This window comes from Cucumis melo, chromosome 3 (assembly GCF_025177605.1).
Source record: "Cucumis melo cultivar AY chromosome 3, USDA_Cmelo_AY_1.0, whole genome shotgun sequence".
Taxonomy (NCBI): Eukaryota; Viridiplantae; Streptophyta; class Magnoliopsida; order Cucurbitales; family Cucurbitaceae; genus Cucumis; species Cucumis melo.
The window spans coordinates 26,353,125-26,373,924 of NC_066859.1; the positions used below are offsets into that span (position 1 = coordinate 26,353,125).

Below are 20,800 nucleotides of genomic sequence, written 5' to 3' on the forward strand. Positions count from 1 at the left end.
AGAAGATGGCTTATCAAAAGAATTTGCAGATCTCTGCACGATATTATTGGCACCAGATACATGAAAATGAACCGTCTTTCATCTTCAACCCACTACACAAACTGTCAAAGTAAATCCCATCAAGTGAGAAGACACAACCGACATTTAGATTTGGATTTTCTCTAATATATTTATATATGCCATAAGGACAGAAAATGTTCGTGTCTTTACGTCTCTTATCAAATCTATTTCGACTTGTGTTGACTGTATCTTTGTATACCATAGATGTCAATGATGCCAGGGGGAAAGACGGGATCTGTTGCTGCCCGAACAGAAACCCTCGCCACAGATGTCACACTTACCGGAGGAGTAAATAGGGGACCAATGAGTGGTAGCTGGTGTAGTGGTTTGGCGTGTTGAAGAACCTGCAGGGAAATATTTTTAAATCATTATATTTGAAAAAGATCAGGAATGCAAGGACTGTGGTTTTTGTTACCAAATACGATGTTTTGTTACGTCCACCTTTGTAAAATGTAAATTCAATAGCAAGAAAATGATGTTGAAACACGCTACAATTGATTCAGATTAAGAGAAGAATGTCCCATAATCAAGATCCATTTTACTCGTCCAAAAAACAATATAGCCAGAAGAAGAAACAAAAGGCTTTGTGTCACTTCCGTAATTGAATAGACAATTAATGAGTCACGAAAAATATTATTCTTAGTTTTTGTATATCTACACAAATGTAGGTCTCCTTTGGAAACAGTTTTGCTTGTTCCTAAGTAAGCATACAAACATTTGATTTGTAGCCAAGTTATATGAACAAAAATATGTTTTTAGAAACTACTGCTTGGGTTTTAAAAGTGCCCCTACAAGGTAGACAAGAAAACAAGATAAATTATAAGCAGAAGTAGTGTTTGTAGGCTTAATTTTCCTAGAGCAAAAGACAAAAGAATTATCTGATGAGACCTTAGAGAGCTCACTTAATTGTGGTTTTTTGTATGTTTAAAGTAATAAGACTGTAAGAGAAATTAGAAGTCTGACCAATTTTAGAAACTGGGAACTCTGGCTGATGTTCATAGCAAAATAGAAAGACAAGAAACGAAGAAACCACAAGTTACCATTTCCAAAGGAGAACCAATTACTCCCAGAGGCAACTTCATGCTCCCAACATTACGGGTCCCATAAATAAATCCCGGCCTCAAAATCACTCCTGAAAATATACATTAAAAAATGTTTTATTTTCCACTTATTTGCTAACTATAAAAGACAGGATATTTCAGAAAAGAAAAACAGGTACACAAAACCCAACAAACAAGATCCCTTGCTAGCAGAGTATACATTCACATTCATCTTGATCAGTTAAATGAAAGAGTATTGGGAGTATACATTCATTTTACGAATTAAAGGCAAAACAGAACTCCACAAGCATAAATGGGAGTTAAGAACTTGATGGTACCATTGATAGATTAAAGATCTAACCTCCATAAGGAAATTTAGTGAGGAGTTCTGTCTCAGCTGCTCGCTACACAAACCAAAACACAGATTTTGCATGAGGTACGCTATCCAAATATACATGAATGTGAAGAAGGGAAAAAAAAAGGATTGGTACCAACACCCCCCCCCCCCTCCCCAAGTTAAATTAGTCGTTTAATCCGTGTTCAACGTTTTTCCTTTAAAAAACCCCAACCATAGTTTGATTTGATCAAGAAGGGCATTGATAGATAAGTGTCCAAGAGGCAAGATTTTGATTAATTAACTACTCTTGGGATGAAGGGAATAGAAATACTACCTTTCCCTCATAATATCCTTGTAGCAAGTAATTAGCCAAGCCAAAATCAGCCGCAGAGATGTATACAAATCTCTTCACACCTGTGACCCATTCACATTGCCTTGTTAAGAGTCCATAAGTATAGCTAAATATTAAAATCACTACAATCATTTGACAAAATTTTGAAATTAAAAAAAATAGGAATGCTATTATAATTTTATGAGAGGGTATATTAGAAATTAGCAAGGGAGTTGGATATGGACTTTGGTTATAAATAGAGGATAGGGAGATGAATAGCATATTTTAGTGACTGATTTAAGAGTTGAAAGAATTCTTAAGAGAGGGAGTTTCCAAGAACCTCAAACTCTTGGTTTATCTTGTAACTTCATTATTGTTTATCTTTTAATATATTTTGGTTCTGTTAAAATAATTGGATGGATCCAAAAGCTAGACTAGTGGGATGGAAAACAAAACATTTAGTTAGGGTAAAGTTGTAAATTTTAAAAGAAAACCTCAAGCATTAGATATATCTGCATCAGAATTATAAGTACAGTGATATCAGCATAACAATAAAAACAATATAGCAGGCAATACATATCAATGGAGACCTGTGAAATATAGAAAATTAATGGGTTAAGGAAGTGTGTTTATTGATGGGTGTGCTACTATGAAAGCAATGAAAGATTTGAAGTTTTGATCGGAAACAGACGAGCCTAGCCTACATAAGTTCAGTTTACTTCCATAAATTTACGACAACATAAAAACTGCACCTTTATCTGAAGCAACTCTGATTGCATTGATATTTGCCGTCCCATTAATCTTGTACATTTGAGAATTAGAGCCAAAACCACCAATGCAAGAGATCTGGAAATATAAAACTAAAATTTACACGACTTGTGAACAAGAGAATCCTCCCCAAAGTAATCCACAGCACAAGTATAAGAAATTAATTTGCAGGAATACGAAATGCAATATTTACAGAAACAAGTAGAGAATGGATGCTACTTAATACTTATTTAGTTGTGCCCATAACAAGTTAATTTCCAAACACAACTGAGATTAATGGCTTCTAGGAGTCTTCCAAGAGTATCCTGACAATTAATCAGGAAATATGCACATAGAACCCAACCATTCAACTTATCTGAAGATTAATGTGTACACAATAATGTTGTTAACTAATCTGTATTTTAATCATTAGGTACAGACGAAGAGGTAGAGGACTACATACAACAGCTGTAACGCCATCAAAAGCTTCATTCAATGAATCAGGTGAAAGAAGGTTTCCTGGCAATGGGAAAAAGAGTTGAGGAATTATCATCAAGTGCCCAACGAATATGACAATAATTAGCAGCTTAACTGGAATCAAACCTTGATGCCAAATTACATGGTTAGCCCAAGAATCACGTATTGATGATCTTCCTGACCTGACAATAATAGCGAAATGCAATATTGTAATTTCAGAATAGAGCTTTGAACACTAGGGAACCGAACAAAGATGTTGAAGCTGTCATTCATTAAACAGAAAATTGGAACTCAAATCATATTTTCTAATCTAAAATCCTGCTTGTTCCAGCCTGAATCCTCCTGTACGTTAAATGAAAAACACTACAATTGATAGAGAAAATAGTGATTTGCAAGGCAGCATATGGAACTGTGGTTTCCAAAAAACAAGTTCTTAGTCGTTCTTAGCTGATTATTTCGTGCTTTCCATGTTGGCATTTATTAAAACTAAAATGTACCAATTACAAACAGCTCACGTGATAAGGAAAAAGAAATACAGATTTACATGATCACTTAAGAGCGTATATCTCAAAACAATCTATGTGGCACTTAAGGCAAATGTTCTTGCACAGAAACATACCTACTAAGGCTAGCAACTGTAAGACCACGATTTAAAGCTTCTTGACAGATATGAGAGCCCACAAATCCATTTCCACCCAGCACCAGCAGCTGATCAAATGCACACACCAGGGATATAACAGAGATCAAAGTCAAAGATATAGACAGAATAACCAAAAAACCCCTAGCCTTCATTTCATATACCTTCTCAGTTGGAGGTGGGGGAACATTAACTGTTTCAGCTTCCTCAACCTTGAACGGTTCATCGATCTTATTAGAATCTGTTGAAAACGGTCTTCCACTCCGACAAGCGGCCATCGTACTGCACAACATAGTTAAGAAACACATTTAGTCAAAAGAGCTACAATTGGTTCATAAATTATTCTCGACACATCTGGATTTAAAAAAACAAAACAAATGAAGCCCAAACTTGATCAAGCAGGAGGTCGTGGGGTCTGAATAATATTGGGAGCAAATGCGATCACATTGTTCTCAATTTTGTCACTAGTGAGTAGTGAGATCGTAACTGACTACCAATAAACTGAACAACCCTACAGTCAAAATAATCCAAGTTTACAATTATCGAGGAAATATTTTCGCTTCGGATTGCTACAACAGTGAGCAGTTCGACAATGCGACAACACTTCTGAAAAAGACCCAACTCGCCAACAAGTTTAAATCCTCGAAATAAAATTCGACCAACAAAAGAGAACGACTCCCCCCCCCCCCCCCCCCCGGTTTCAGCACTCTCTCGGAGCTAATCGACAGTAACGATATAGAGAACTGAATCCACAGCAGAAATTCAGTGAAATCCAGACAACGAACATGTATTTAATATAAATCACAATCCGCCATTCCAAAACAAAATTGAGTGTGGTAAAATGAAATGAACTCACTACAACTTGGGAAACGATGATCTCGAATGGATCAACCGCGAAAGAGTCGAACTCATATCCGATTAAACTGTAAGCAATTCCTTGTTCGAAAGTTCTATTCGTACCCACCAACGAATTCTCTCTAAATGTGTGTGGATTTCGGTGTCAAAAATCGAACAAACGATTAATGAAGCAGAAGAGTTTAGGTTGTGAAGTTTTTGGGCAGAGGAAATTGGGGGAGAGGAGAATGAAGAACGTGGCGCGCAATGGATGCGACAGGTTTGAGGCCTTGTGGCTCGATGTGAGCCTGTAGATTCTTGGCGGGGACGGAATACTCTAGTAACCCCAACACACGCTATTCTCTTTTCTATATTCGTTTTCAACCGTCGGATTTTTCTTTATGGATGGAAGGACGAAAACTGGAAACGTCGCGAATTCATTCCCGGCCTCTCGAGTCTTATACATGTTCCCCATTTTTAGTTAATCTAATATTCATAACTCAGTCCACGTAAAACATCCAACATAGATTAGCCCAACACGACCTATGTTAGAAATACTCGTACAAAATTAGGGATATTTATTTTAAATAGTAAAATCGTTCAAAATACTTATAGATATAATAAAATTGTAGTTTCTATCAATAGTATAATCACAATAAATTCAAACGGACCTTTAAAAAATAAGTCACGAAAAGAAAATAAATTTGTTTTGACATTTTCTGTCATGTAATTTCATACATGGCAGTCCATATGATATATGAAAATTAAATGGATAAAAAAAAAAGCTTAAATATTTTCGAGTGAAAATAAGATGTAAACATACTTTTTAAAATTGATGTTCGAAATAATAAATTGAGTTAATATAACTTGTATTTGAAATATATATTGTTTTAGTTTAGGTTATAATAATATATACTGATAAGCTATTTTAGTTATAGAGATAAATAGTAAACACTAAAATAAGTAATAAAAATATGATGATCGTAAGGAAGTAATTTACTTACAAGAATAATTATAATAGGTAGCAATTTTTAGAATAATTATTAATTATGTACCAATATTTTTAAAAAAATTACAAATATAGTAAAGTTTATCAGTGATAGATTCCTATCATTGATAAACTCTCATGGTTTATCAGTGATAGACTCCTATCATTGATAAACTCTTATGGTTTATCAGTGATAAACCATGTAGTAAATGTTAGTCTGTCTCAATGATAGATTCCTATCATCGATAGATTTTACTATATTTATAATTTTTTTAAGATGTTACTATATACTTAATTATTTTAAATATTATTATCCCTAATTATATAGTTAATTATTTTAAATATTATTATCCCTAATTACAAATACGAAAACTATGGACCCATTTATCGTACCAGAGGGCCTACCATCAGAACAAAATTGAGCCCATTAATGCAAATCAGGCCCATTCGTCTAACACGGCCCGCCCCAAAAAATGTAACACCCTGTAACTTAAATCATATGTTATAATTGAAAGAGAAAAATACTAATAAATAGCAAAAAAAAAAAAAAAAAAAAGTAAATCCAATAATCCATTTAGATGTTTCGATAAAGTTTGTATTTTTTCTTTTTCCAAAGGATTAAGTTATTTTTCACCCTCTAATCTAATAACATTAATGGTATCACATATTATATGATTTGAAGTATATAACATAATGTTTTAATATAGATGGTTGGATTCTATTTTTAACCAAGTGGTTTTCTGATATTGAATATGGTGATGTATTATTCCAAATCTAAATCTTCTTTCGTTTTCTATATGTTTATGGCACCAAATATTCCATCCCCATGATATCTCCCCCACTCTTTCTCTTTTTCTCATTACATTAATTATTCATACATACAAAGAATATGTAGCCATTTGTAAAGAGTGCTCTGTTTTTTGTTATCCATTTATATTTCATATGTCATTACAATTGATTCTTGTACCATGACCCTGTCTATTAGATTTGATTTTATTCCTCGGCTAATATCTGCTTTTGCAATCCATATTTATAAATATATTGATCTCAAGTAACCCGAGGATACGTTTTGTTAGTTTAATGTTTGTATCAAATGTCAATAGCAAATTGATATTTCTCTACTCCAAAGATAGTGATATGTTGTAAAAGACGGTCGTTGATTGCAAAACTTAGTTTAGTATTACGGTGGGTTGATATTTTGACGAGTACTCGTTTTCTCGAGATTAAAGGTTCAAGTACTTACTTTGCTAGACTAGTTTTTTTCTCATATATATAACATTTTATCGTATGATCTTTTATCCGTCGTTTTAAGATTTAGTGTTTTATTACTCATCCATGATATCTAATGGTATGTTTTGTAGTTAATTTAGATGATGGTTTGTATTTTCGAATTCACTAAAGTTAGCAAATATGCGTTTGACATAAAGTATAGATTATTTTTCGAAATCTATTTTATGAATTTTATGATTCAAGCCATGCAAATTCTGAAAACAAGCTTTCAAATTTTAAAATTGACGTTTCAAAATTTAGAATTATATTAATTTAAAAAGAAAAACAAAGAAAAAGGAAATGTATAATGTTTCACGCAATAAGCTCGATTATTTTTTTAAAGTTAAAACATGTATTATGTAAATATACATAAAATTAAACATCAATCAATTAGAAACATTTTATATCCAACCATATATATTTATCGGGCAACTCTAGTTTTACGGTTTATTAGGACACGTTTGGTAACGTTCTTGTTCCCTGTTTCTTGTTTCTGTTTCCATTTTTTAAGAAACAGAAGTGTTCGATAACGTTCCTTGTTTCTCATTCTAAAAAAAAGTAGAAACGTTTCTCATTTTATAAGGAATTATTGAGAACAAAAAAAAGTAGTTTCTTCTGTTCCGTTTCTCAATTGCTTCTATTGGTTTTCTTTTTCTCAACTTATTTCTATTTGTTTCGTTTTTCTTTTTCTCAATTATTTTTATTTTTTTTCTTTCATTTTTCTCAATTATTTTTATTGGCTTTTTTTCTTTTTCTCAATTATTTTTATTGGTTTCCTTTTCATTTTTCTCAATTATTTTTATTTCTTTTCTTTTCCTCTTTCTCAATTATTTTTATTGGTTTCCTTTTCCTTTTTCTCAATTATTTTTATTGGTTCATTTTTCTTTTTTCAATTATTTTTATTGGTTTCCTTTTCCTTTTATCTCTATCGTCTTCTCCAAATAATCATCATCTTCCTCTTTCACTCATCGTTTTTCTCTGCACACTGTTTTCCTCTTCACCTCTCATCGTCTTTCTCGACAACCCAAACTCTTCCTCTTCGTCGGATCCATAGTTTTCATCTTCCTCTTTGTGCAAATCTGGGTTTTCGTTGTGGGTTTTTCTCTAAAGCATCATAGGTTAAGAGTTAAAGGTTAAATTTTGTTTTGTTTATTTCAATTCTGAATATTGGAGACATAATAACTTACTTTAAAATTAATATTAAATTCTAGATGTCACGAAATAACGATGAGATTGTTGAAATTGATGGACTAAAAAGAGAAAATGCCTGAGTAAGAGATGATATTGCCAATCAAATTTGGCAACATTTGAAGGATAAATATAATTTTATGTTTATGTTATTATTTTATTTGTGCATTGATACTTCTTCGTATTAAATGAATAAACTTTTGATAATTTTATTTGTTATGTTTGATGGATAGACCTATATTTTTGTTTAATGTTTAATTGAAGTAGATATGAAAAATAAAAAATAAATCTAGAAGAAAATCAATAAACAAGAAACGGTTATCAAACACATTTTTTGTTTCTGTTTCTTTTTTTTTTTTTTCAAGAAACAAGAACAGAAACAGTTATCAAACGCATTACTGTTTCTTGTTCTAAAAAAAGAAAAAACAGGAAACAGGGAACAATGAACAAGAAACAAGAAACAAAGAATAGGAACGTTACCAAACGGGCCCTTAATTAACACATCTTGAAAACTCAAACTCGTTAATATTTAAATATAGTTTATCATAACCAACTACCTAATATTTGTATGAAACTATGAAATACAATTTTTTTTGGTTAAATCCATTGTTTTCTTTAATTTATGTATTCATACCATCTATCAAACAAACCCTAATTTGTCGAGTTTGGATGGCAATCAATAATTGGTTAGAATTATACATAATTTTCTTTTTTTTAAAAAAAAAAAAAGAAAGAAAGGAGGCAAAGAATTTAGAAGAGAAAGAAAGTGAGAGTACAAAGGAGGAATATTTATCTAATTATATAAAAAAGGTTGACATACTTTTTAAAAAATGGAATAAATGTAATGAGAAGTAGTTTCACCTTCACTGTGCCTTTTTTTTTTTCATTAACAGAAATGAGAATATTTTTGTTAGCAAAGTGGACAAGTAATTTTATATATAAATAAAGCATCTTAAAAAAAATGGATTATTTCTTTCTAAATAAATTAATAAAAATCTATGCACCCACCACATAGGCAATTGGCCACTTGATTGATTGAAGTAGTCAGTACTCCACCAATTAATGTTATTAAAATGGACCCAACCAAAAAAGAAATCCTTCTTTTCTATGGTCTTACTTTTTGAAATTATGAAATTAAGTTCATTGTTCCAACAAATAAACATTCAATTCATTACATCAAAAATATAAAAAATATCCTTCCATCCATGTAATTGATAGGGTTCATATAAGAAGATGTTGTATTTGCAAATCGTTGATTACTTGGTCGAATGTTAAGATTAACAAAAATGGACGATTAGAATTGATGTATAATGGATGATTTTAAAAGAATAAAGCCTTTTAATTGTTTTGGGTTAAGAATAACTTAAATTTTGAAGTTCATTTCAATGTCAACTTTCGGTTTGTGAATTATGTTGTGACATTTCAATTTCTCTATTCCATATATCTCATCATCCATCTCTTCTTGGTTTTACTTTAGGTTTTTTTCTTAGTTAAAGATGAGAGAGCATATATGCAATTTAAATTTGTCAATGGTGTGTTCTACAATTGTACTCTTATGTATGTTGAGAAAGGCATCTTAAAACATAAACTAGAAAGGAAAGGATATATATTGAAAAATCGGGACAAAATTTAGCTGTTAACTGAACGAGGACGATGAATACATTTTTCGTCTTTGTCATCCAAAACCCCACTCTCGTCCTTTTTTGCTTTATGTGCATTTTTTGTTTTTGTTTTTTGTAAATGATGAATTGACTATGAGCATAGCGAAATCGTTTTAGGAGTTGGTTTCGGTTCCACTTGTAAAACTACCAAAGCATCACTACGTTAGCCTTTACTTTATAAGTTTGAAATAGAATCGGATTAGATGGAGGTAAAGAGGACTTGTGAAATCAATTTCATTTTTCCTTTTTAACTTTCAAAGCATCACTAAGTTAATAAGTCTACGGGGGAGCATTTGGATGCCCATATAATGAGTTTGTAATGTAGTATAATTCAAAACTCGTGTTTTGGTTGAATGTTCATTTTGCTTGATCAATTTGTAATAACTAACCCATTTTTGTTCCAAAGTTTTCAACCCCAACTCTCTTTCCATTGTTTTCATGTTTTACAATATATTTCCATTTCACCCTTGATTTTCCTTACACATTTCAACACCCATCATATTTTCAATAATACTAATTACAATCTCAACTCATCAAACAACTCTATATGTTACTGAGTATTTCACTCAAATTGTCATCCCTCTTCATGAATATCCTTATCAACTAAACCAGGATTCAAATAATATCTACATTTTTTCTTTCTAATTTGTAGAGATCTATTTTGTCTCACTATAACTATATATATGATCTATTTTGTTAACACAGTTTTCATAATATGTACTCAGAAAAACCCAACTTTAAATTGTCTTAAGTGACGTCTATCATGGTTTATTATTTTATTATTATTTTACAAAATATTCCATTACGAAAAAAAGAATATAAATATACAAAAAAAAAAATACAATAACGTATATGATTGGCATAAATAACAAACAAAAAAAGGTTCTCACAGCCCAAATTTTCTTGTTTTAAATCATAAATTCTCTTCACCTTTTAGCTTTATAATTAGTCAATTTTATCATTCGTCTTCTAGTTACTATTGAAAAAATTTGGTATTAAAAACTTCTAAGAAAACACCATGAAATCAAATTAGAAGTAGTACAAAAATATTCTAGTGTAAAATAGTAAATTAACATTAGGCCAAACTACGAAAAATAATCTTTCTCATTTGTTTAAAAAATAGTTGTACATTTTAAAACGATAAAATTGAAATTTGAAACATGTCTTACTTTATAATTGGTTAATTTTATGTCCAATAAATCCCTAAAGTTTAAACAAAAGATTAGTACCTTTTTAAACATTTAACTCTATCTAATTGATCCCCAAACTTTAAATTGTGTGTCTAGTGGATCGTAGGCTTATTAACTTTATAAAATTAAAATACACATCCAATAAATTAGTTAATTTTTAAAACATCATTGTCTATATCAAACATCTTCAAAGTTGTGAACTCAAAGACCTATTAAACACACAATTAGAAGTTGATAAACTAAATGAAACCTGTACGGCCATTTTTTTCTATTAATTCAACACTATAAGCTATAAAAGGCAAAAAATCGAAACTTTAAATATATTATTAAAGTTGCGCACGACCATAGGGGTAAGCATTATTGTTTGTCCAAATAGATTTTTCGACCAAACATATTATGATCGATTTAATAAACGTTCAAAACAACTCCAATCATAAAAGAGTACAAACTGATTATTTTTTTATCGATTAGTTTTAGTTGATTAAGACATTTGCAATTTTAAAAAATGTCGTCGTTTAATATTTTTTTCAAATCGACACACCACCAAACTCATTCTTATCTTCAACCAATTCCTTTTGAATCGAACAATTAGCTTGATTTTTCAGTTTGCCATACATACCTCTACCTGATCATAGGGTTGGATACCATTTGGTTCGTAAAGTGAATGGGCGTAGAATTGCATGGGGCCCAAATAGTGGCGGCGTCACGTCGCGTCTCCAGTAGGGCCAACCGTGGTGGGGTCGAGCGAGACGAAGTTGGATGCTGGTTGGGGCCCTCGTGGAGTGAGTGGCTCACAAACCCACACCACAAATCTGTAATTATACTAAGATAAATGTGTAATTAAATCACCATAAACGATCCCTCTTCCTATGCTCCTTGGGCCCCTCCTTTTCTCTATTCCATTTGCTTTATATTTATTTTTACATTATTTATTGTTTTATTAAGGGTTTCTTTTCTCTTTTTTCTTCTGCCAATTGGATTTTAATCCCAACAAAATTCCTCTTTTTCTTTTTTTCTTTTTCTCCTCTTTATTATATGTTTTTTCTTATGGAATAAACTTAGCTTTTCTACTTAATTAAAGTTAATGTATTCCATTCAAGTTTTTTTTTTCTTTTTTACAGTAATGAAAACATTTTTCTTTTTTTTTTCTTGAAAAACCGTAGCGACAGAAAGTTAAATATTAATTATTTCCATCCATATGATTTTACTTTCTTTTTCTAATGTTTATATTTCTTTTTTATGGATTCTTATAGGGTTGAAACGTTTTTTTTTTCTTTTTAATTTAATGTTTTTCTAAGAAAAATGCAATGGGACTGTACCGTAAAATTCTAAGCATTACAAGAATACATTTCAACGTAAAAAAATACGAATATTTCAAAAAATTTATTGTGGGTAATATTTGTTCTAAAATCATATCAGAAGAACATGAGAAAAATATAAAATGAAAAACGACCGAAACAAGATGGTCAGTTGGATAATTATTTAAAAAGTTCTTTATTATTCGAGAGGTTTCTTATAGATAACATTGAGTCATTGGATATAACACCTTGTCTAATACCAGTTTGTAGCTCTTAGATCTACCACATATCTTTAGGACGTGCATCTAAAGTCATCGAATTTTCTTGATAACCATGTAAACCATCTCAATATCTCTAACAATTGAGTGGAATTAAAAAAAAAAAACAAATAGTAATCCCTATTTTGTACGGTGAGTTTTTTGTCCCTCATTTGTACTATTCTCAATCTCCTTTAGTTGTGGTCTTATAGGGTTCTTTTCTCAACATTGTTAGTAAAAAAAATACTCAAAAGTTATACTCTTGAACATGTGCCATCTCGTCCAATTGCAACTCATAAAATGAGAATTATTGATTTTCATAGGGTGTAATTATTCTATTTGGTCAGACAATCAAATCAAATTTTGAAGGGAAGTAGTAGTACAGTCAAAGATAAATGTAAAACAAATTCAAATTGATACCTTCAAAATGTAATAAAACCATATTGATGATATATGATATAGTTAAATTTATAAAGATTGATATTTTTGTTGTGTCGGTGGTCCGGTAGTCATATTATGCAAAGCCATATATCACAGGCAGCGATGTAGGTCAACGCCTCTTGCGGCAAGAAACCGGTGAAACTCTTCAACCGAAAATCACGAGAGACGGCCAACCGGTTTTTATTCAACAAAGTCTAAATGCCATTGCTCTCCCACCGCCTACTTTTTGCATTCTTACCTTCAAAGAGATATTTAATTTGCTTGTTATTTCTATCGATATTTTCGTACCAATTATATATTCGATATTGACATGAAAAGTAAGTTCAAATCTGTAAAACGTGAGGATAAAAGCAAGAGAAGTATTGATATTTTATCATGATTTTCATATGTGAAATTTAGATTTTTACGTTTCTTTTCTATTTGCCTCGATTGACATTTTAAATTATTTAATTATCTATTTATTCCTTGTTATTAGACATAGAGTATTTTTTGTCAAGTTTGTGATTGTTATTGAACTTTGAGTTTGTGGTACAAATTCATAAGTTCTTATTTTTTTGGTGAAAGAATTGAATCTTTAACTTCAAAGTCAATGATGCTAATTTTATGTTGGTTAAGTTAGGGTCATGTTAATATATGTTGAAAGTAATTTTAATCATATCGTTATTTTTACGTTGAAGAAATAACCTAAAACATTCAATTATAAAATTGAATAAATTTTATAAGATCAATGATTAGGGAATAAATTGGCATGGATGATCTAAATAAGATGGACAAATGAAAAATAGACCCCTTTCTTAAAACCAACGAAAAATGAAATTTTGTTTATGTCATATCATAGTATAAAATTACCATTTCTTTTTCTTTATGTTCTTTTTTTACCCTTCTTCTTTCATTTTCTCCACTTTTACGTATTTTTACTTATTAGATGTTCTTTTTTTACCCTTCTTCTTTCATTTTCTCCATTTTTACGTATTTTTACTTATTAGAACATTACAACATCGAGCATTAAGTGAACATATGAATCAAGCAGTATAGAGCATATAACATATTAGAGTGTAGATCAGCATCGAGCATCATGTAGCAATTAGCATATAATATATAGCAAAAAGTGCGAGTGTTGAGCATCAAGTGACGCCCTATATTGCAAGCGTGCATAAGATTTTTAGGTCGAATTGGTAACTTCTCAAAGTGCAAATGCATATAATACCACTATAAATACAATTTAAATAAACGTACCCAATTTTCATCAAGATCCCTAGAAAAGTCATTTATCCCGTGGACTCTCTACCTCTAATTAATGCTCATATTTTTTAAAAATAAAAATGAAATAGAAAAATAAACTTCTTTTAAAAGAATAAAAGTTGAACGATAAAACTTGACCATTTTTTTTTTCCTTTTACAAGAGAATATAGTTTTTTCATTTCTCCTTTTCGACGTCTTAGCTACAACTTCAACTTTTCTCTCTTAATTAAATTCCCACTTTTACAGATATTTCTCTCTCTCTCTCTCTCTCTTTATATATATATATATATATAGAAAACTTTTACAAATATTTTTAAAAATATATATTTCATTGCAATGCAAGAGACAAAAACAAAAATCAGCACACATCTTTAAAAAAAATTACTCAATATCCAATGAGAATTTATAAATGTTACATTTGCAAATGAAATAATAATTATATTAAAAACAAAAATTAAAATTAAGTGTTCCATCACTAATTTTTCTTTTTGATAAAAAAAGGATTTTTTTCCCCATTATCCGACTCAATTAAATTAATTTCACTATAAATATAATAATGCGTCTTCGTATATTCAAATGGATTCAAATTATTTATCAATCACAATAATAATTTCCCAAAATCAGTCATCAAAGTAAAATCAAAATACCAATGTTAACTACATCACAAACTTTATTTCCCTTCATCCACATCAAATCAAGCTTTTACAAAATTGTCCAAACTTTATTATTTCGTGCAAACTAATTAATTGATTAAGGGGACATAAAGAAAGTCCAATATATTCCAACTTTTTATAAAATTTAAAAAAATTAAGGAAAAAAAAAACAATAATAAAACAAGCAATCACATTATATGGAGAGCAATTACACTAATAATTATTACCTATATATATATATAAAGTTATTTAGTAATAATGCCATTAATAAGAGTCCCAAATGGAATCTTATCATCATATTACAAAACATCAAGGATTATATATTGTTTTATATTTATCATAAATCACACTCAATCTAACATTAGTGGGCAATACCCAATATGATAATACTTCATGCTACAAAACATTTATGCAATTGACCAAAATACCCATAATGTTGCCACACTAATTAAACAAGTGCAACTAGGAATATTCACCTTTTTTTCCACTAAGTTCCTAATGTCTTCAAAAGTGTATTTTATTAATGATAATACAGAATATAATTCCATCTTGGTTACATAAAACTCTTTACATTAATTACTAAACTTAACCCTATATTAATTCTAAAATATGATCAAACATTTTCAAATCCAACAAATTTAATTACGTTAAATAAAAGAATTATAAAGATTTAAGAAATTAGTTAATATAATTTATCGTTCAATAATGCACTTGTATACTATATAAGCAGTAGATTTTTTTATAAAAGGTTTAGTTATATTCTTATACTAATTCGAATTCTATTCATCTTTACAGCTAATTGTCATTATCATTGAATGATATGATATGACATTATTCTTTATAAGATAAAAACTTAACGATAAGTTGATCGGACATGAAATTACGAAAAATAAAATTAGAAAAATTAGAAAATAAATAAATAAATAAATTTTAACCCAATAATGAAATGGAATACAGAATGTGAATTTTTATTGTTATTTATAAGTTGGTTGTTAGTATAGTATTAATGAGGTAACAAAAGGCTAATGAAAATTAGTAAAAAAAAAGGTATACAAATGTTGAGAGGAAATAAATAAATAAAGGTATGGAAAAAAAAAAAAAAAGAGAGAGAGAGAGAGAGAATAAAATGTCAGTAGATTAGAAGGGTAGTGATGTAATGTTTTATTATAAGGAATATATTTCTTTCCTTTTGATAAAAATAATTTAACTACGGTTGACAAGTTTGGATCGGATTCCGGCATCATCGTACGTCTCCCCTCGTCCTTATCATAAACCAAACGACGACGTTTTCACTCCTTGAAGATTAATCCCATGCCACTATTTTGCATTCTATTGTAAAAATATCTAAGAAAAATAGGTTATATTTGTGAAAGGGGAGGTGTAAATTGATAAGTGCAATAATTTTAAATACCGTTGACTCAACTTAATTTTATCAATTAAAATTCTAAAAATAATAATAACTTTCTATTAGATTTCTAAATAATGAAAGTTATTTTCTTTTATTTCTTTTTTTTCTAACAAACTTGACTCGACTTGTATACGATTTACTAATAACTATAGAAGATTATGGTTCAAGTTTTCCTCCTCCATATTCTTATCAAAATATATATAACTTTCTTTATACGAGGGAAGGTCGAATTTGTTACTTTGATAATGCTGTGATAGGGTGATTTTAGCTGAATAGTTGTAATTTTAAAAATTAAAATTGAAAAAGAAAGAACAATGTCCTTTTTGGTTTGGAAGGTGAAAATGTAGGACCCGGTATTGTAGTGGGTCCCTGTTTGTGAGCCCTGTCTACGTGTCACCGGATTAAAAGGATCCGAATTTGCATATTGCTTAACTGCTTTGATTCGACGTCCGGTCCAACTCGGCTCTAGTAAAAATTTGGAAAATATATTTTTTGTTATTATTATTACTAAGAGAGAAAAAAAAAAAAAAAAAAGAAGCTAAAACATTAGAAAACAACGGTGCATCATTGTTACGGTTACCGTTACCTTATTGTTAGAGGAAAATTTATGAATTTTGGCAAATCTATATTATGCTATACGGCTTGATCTTATAGCGATAATGGTAATTAAATTTTTCATAATTCATAATTTTAGATAAACGTGATAAAAAACAACATAATTATGTATATAAATATGATCAATTATAGGAAATCAATACAAATAGTTTATTTATTTATTTTGACAAAAATAAAGTATAGAACAATCAAATATATGGAGTTGCTATAATTATATAAATAATGTAACAATAATGGTTCAAAATTTACATTTTTCGTTTACACTTTATGTTAATTAATTAAGTTATACTTATGTTGATTTGCTTTTTTTTTTTTTGTCGTATTTATAAACAGTGGGCCTAATTTATTTTACTAATAATTCATAAAAAATCTCAAATGCGTAATTCTCATACTCTTTTTCTAAATAAAAAAAAAAAGGCACTTTACATTATTCTAATATATCAAAAAAAAAATTAATTATAAAAATTTTACATCTGATTTTTATAAATATAAATATTTAATTTGGAAAATAAAAAAATGTGTGTTAGATAACATATATTAATAAGGTTAGCATATATTCCTTTAATAAAAAAACCCTTTTTCGTGGATTTTATTTTAAACATTTACTTTTAATATCAAATAAATCAATAAAAATAAAAATATTTCTGTCAAATAAATAGCAAGAGTGAATATAGAATATACATCACTATTATCATTATTATAATAAGGTTCTGTATTGGTATAGTTAGCAATGTATTTAAATTAGTAGTAACAATGCATTTAAATTAGTTATAATTATGAAAATGATGCCTTGGGTTCTAATGTTTATTCTAATTTATGTGTTCGAAAATGAGTGGAAAATTGAACCTTCAATCTATAAGAACAAATAGCATGTAAATTAGGGGTAAGTATATAGATCAGTGGAGGTCGATTTTTCAACTAAATTGCCACCTAATCTACTATGGTCAGTCTACTGTGTTAACAAACGTCATATCTTAAATTATCTGAAAATCAAATGTTTAAATTTTATCTTAAATTATCGACCAACTAAATTAATCAATGATTTTCTTTACGTGCGTTAAAACGAATTATGAGTTTAATATCGAAAGTGAATGTAAATATACAATAATTGACATGTAATTTCTCTCTTGAGGTTGGACGTTCGATTCCCATTTCTATAATTTAATATACTAAATTTATGAATTAAGTTTTGAAATCAACAATACAATGATTGTAGTCAACAAGTGGATAACTCAACTAATAAGAAATTGTAGGAGGTTTGAGATTGAAACCTAAAAAAGAATTAATGTAGCCTTCTTTTATATCTAATTTTTTCTAAAAGATAAATTTATTTTTCGGTTTTTAGTTATTCGCTCTCAGACATTAATTATACCAAAATTGACCGGATTAATAAATAGGAAAGAATATATAAATTATAGAGAATTTAAGAAAAAATGATGGAGTTTTATTATTTTATTATAGGAATGGTAAATAATTTTTTGGTTTTTGTTGAGGTTAGGGAAATACTCTCTAGAAAAATCAAGAATTAAAAATCAATTCCATAAAAATTAAATAAAAAAAAAATCAAATATGCCGTCAAAATTTAGACAGGAAAAGTGATATATATTTCTTTAATTTTAAAGTGAAAAAAGAAGAAGAAAAAAACTCCCGCTGCCCACTCCTTTTAACCTTTATTGGCTATAAATACCACTTCTCCGCTTTCTCTGTTTCAAACCCTCAAACTAACAAAAAAAAACCAAAAAGAAACTCATCCAATTTTTATTTTTCCATTAAATTCCAGACGATATGAGAAATATAATCTCAGCCTCATCGCCGGTATATTCACCGGAGCCGCCAGCAGTATCACCGCGGACGCCCTGGCACTCTCCGGTGCCGTACTTGTTCGGGGGACTGGCAGCGATGCTGGGTCTAATCGCGTTCGCGCTGCTGATTCTGGCTTGCTCCTACTGGAAGCTGTCCATCCAAACGGAAGAAAGAGAGGGAGAGAACGGAGATTTGGAGAGCGGAAACAATATCGGGGAAATGGAGGAAGAGAAGATTAAGCAACAGCAAACGAAGAAGATTTTTGAAGAGAAAGATTTTGGTGATTATGGCCGGAGACCAAAATCCCACTTTCTTGGCGACGCCGGTGACCACTCCCAAATCCTCTTCCATTTCCCAGAACTCTAAGAATGTTTGTTCGGGAAAGTTTGATAATTTTGTTGAGAAAAATGAGGTGGGTTGTAATTGTGAGGAAAAGTAAAGAAATGGGTCACCATCAAAATCAAGAACAACAACAACATCAAGAACAACAACAACATCAAGAAGCTGAGTGCTCTACCAATAATCCTCTTCTTCTTCTTCTTCTTCTTCTTCTTCTTCTTCTTCTTCTTCTTCTTCTTCTTCTTCTTCTTCTTCTTCTTCTTCTTCTTCTTCTTCTTTCTTCTTCTTCTTCTTCTTCTTCTTCTTCTTCTTCTTCTTCTTCTTCTTCTTCTTCTTCTTCTTCTTCTTCTTCTTCTTCTTCTTCTTCTTCTTCTTCTTCTTCTTCTTCTTCTTCTTCTTCTTCTTCTTCTTCTTCTTCTTCTTCTTCTTCTTCTTCTTCTTCTTCTTCTTCTTCTTCTTCTTCTTTCTTCTTCTTCTTCTTCTTCTTCTTCTTCTTCTTCTTCTTCTTCTTCTTCTTCTTCTTCTTCTTCTTCTTCTTCTTCTTCTTCTTCTTCTTCTTTCTTCTTCTTCTTCTTTTCTTTTTGGTTGTTTTTTATAAACCAAATTTTCCAATTTTGGATATGGATGAATGTTTCTATGTAATTTTGTTTTAGATGTAACGAGAAATGTAAATTAAAATTTTGGAGAGATAAAATGGAGAGTTATGAGATAATGATAATAATATTTGCGAGTGAGTTTTGTTTAAAAATGAAAACTTTCATTTCCCAACCCTTTGTGTGTGTAAAATTTATGAGAATGTAAAAAAGAAAAAGAAAAAAGCTTTTTCCATTTCACACTTTTTTCTTTTTGTTATTTTCTTTTTCCAGTCCATGTGTTGGACTTGGATTTATATACATCTTAAAAAATATTTTTGATCTTTATTTGTGAGTTTAATTAAGATGAAATAAATAAATATGGAGTATGGACACATACATCTAAGTTTATTGGTTGTATGTAAAATAATTAAAAATTGTATAATTTTTAAATTAAATTACATCGGAATTTTTTGTTTTTCTAATGGTTCTGTTTTCGTTAAAAGTTTGTCTTTTTTCTTTTTTCTTTTTCTTTTGAACAAATGTATAAAGTAAAGTTATTCACTCAATTTTGATATCACATCACAGGCTGGGTTCGTTTATTTACTTGTATTTAATCAATAAATAATGCTTCTAATCTTATTTATGGGTTTATTTTGTTTTTCTAATCTTAGTTAAATTTCCAATTTAGTCAAATGCTGTAAATTTTACAATATTCAAAATTTCACTAATTTACCTGCTGTTATACATACATACATATATACATACATACATACATACATACATACATACATACATACATATATACATACATACATATATCTAATACATACATACATATCTATATACATACATATATATATATAGATACATACATATATATATACATCCATATATACATACATATATGTATATATATACATCCATATATACATACATGTACATCCATATATACATACATATATGTATGTACATCCATATATACATACATAGATGTATGTATGTACATCCATATATACATACATATATGTATGTATGTACATCCATATATACATACATATATGTATGTATGTACATCCATATATACATACATATATGTATGTATGTACATCCATATATACATACATATGTATGTATGTACATCCATATATACATACATATATGTATTTATATACATATATACATATAAAAGACAAACAATATAAACCCTCAGCAAAATTTGCAGAAGAATCAAAAATTTGAATTTAATTAATGCTCAAATGAATCATTGAATAATAACTTTTCGGAAAAAAAAGAAAGATTAACAAAAAAATGTTATTGAAGTTGGAAAGTCTATCAAATTTATACTTTCTGTGCGATTATTTTTCTTTAAAGAAAAAAAACTAATTTTCCAACCAACTTTATTTGAGGCCA

At 29.5% G+C, this 20,800-nt stretch overlaps 2 protein-coding genes across 2 annotated transcripts; one reads left to right on the forward strand and one right to left on the reverse strand.

Annotated features, from left to right (window-relative positions):
• Positions 1 to 10: 10 nt before the first annotated feature.
• LOC103488367 (uncharacterized protein At1g32220, chloroplastic) lies at positions 11 to 4,945 on the reverse strand. The gene is made up of 10 exons (XM_008447070.3): positions 4,486 to 4,945; positions 3,794 to 3,911; positions 3,612 to 3,700; positions 3,119 to 3,174; positions 2,979 to 3,034; positions 2,521 to 2,614; positions 1,772 to 1,851; positions 1,462 to 1,504; positions 1,101 to 1,192; positions 11 to 404 (listed from the first exon to the last, which is right to left on the reverse strand). Exons 1-10 carry the CDS (start codon positions 4,539 to 4,541, stop codon positions 225 to 227), a joined length of 864 nt encoding a protein of 287 aa, XP_008445292.1. The 5' UTR covers positions 4,542 to 4,945; the 3' UTR covers positions 11 to 224.
• Positions 4,946 to 18,368: 13,423 nt separating this feature from the next.
• LOC103488366 (protein GLUTAMINE DUMPER 5-like) lies at positions 18,369 to 19,662 on the forward strand. Its single transcript, XM_008447068.3, is given in 2 exon segments — positions 18,369 to 18,746; positions 18,748 to 19,662. Coding segments are annotated over 2 exon segments (456 nt in total). The 5' UTR covers positions 18,369 to 18,458; the 3' UTR covers positions 18,916 to 19,662.
• Positions 19,663 to 20,800: the final 1,138 nt, after the last annotated feature.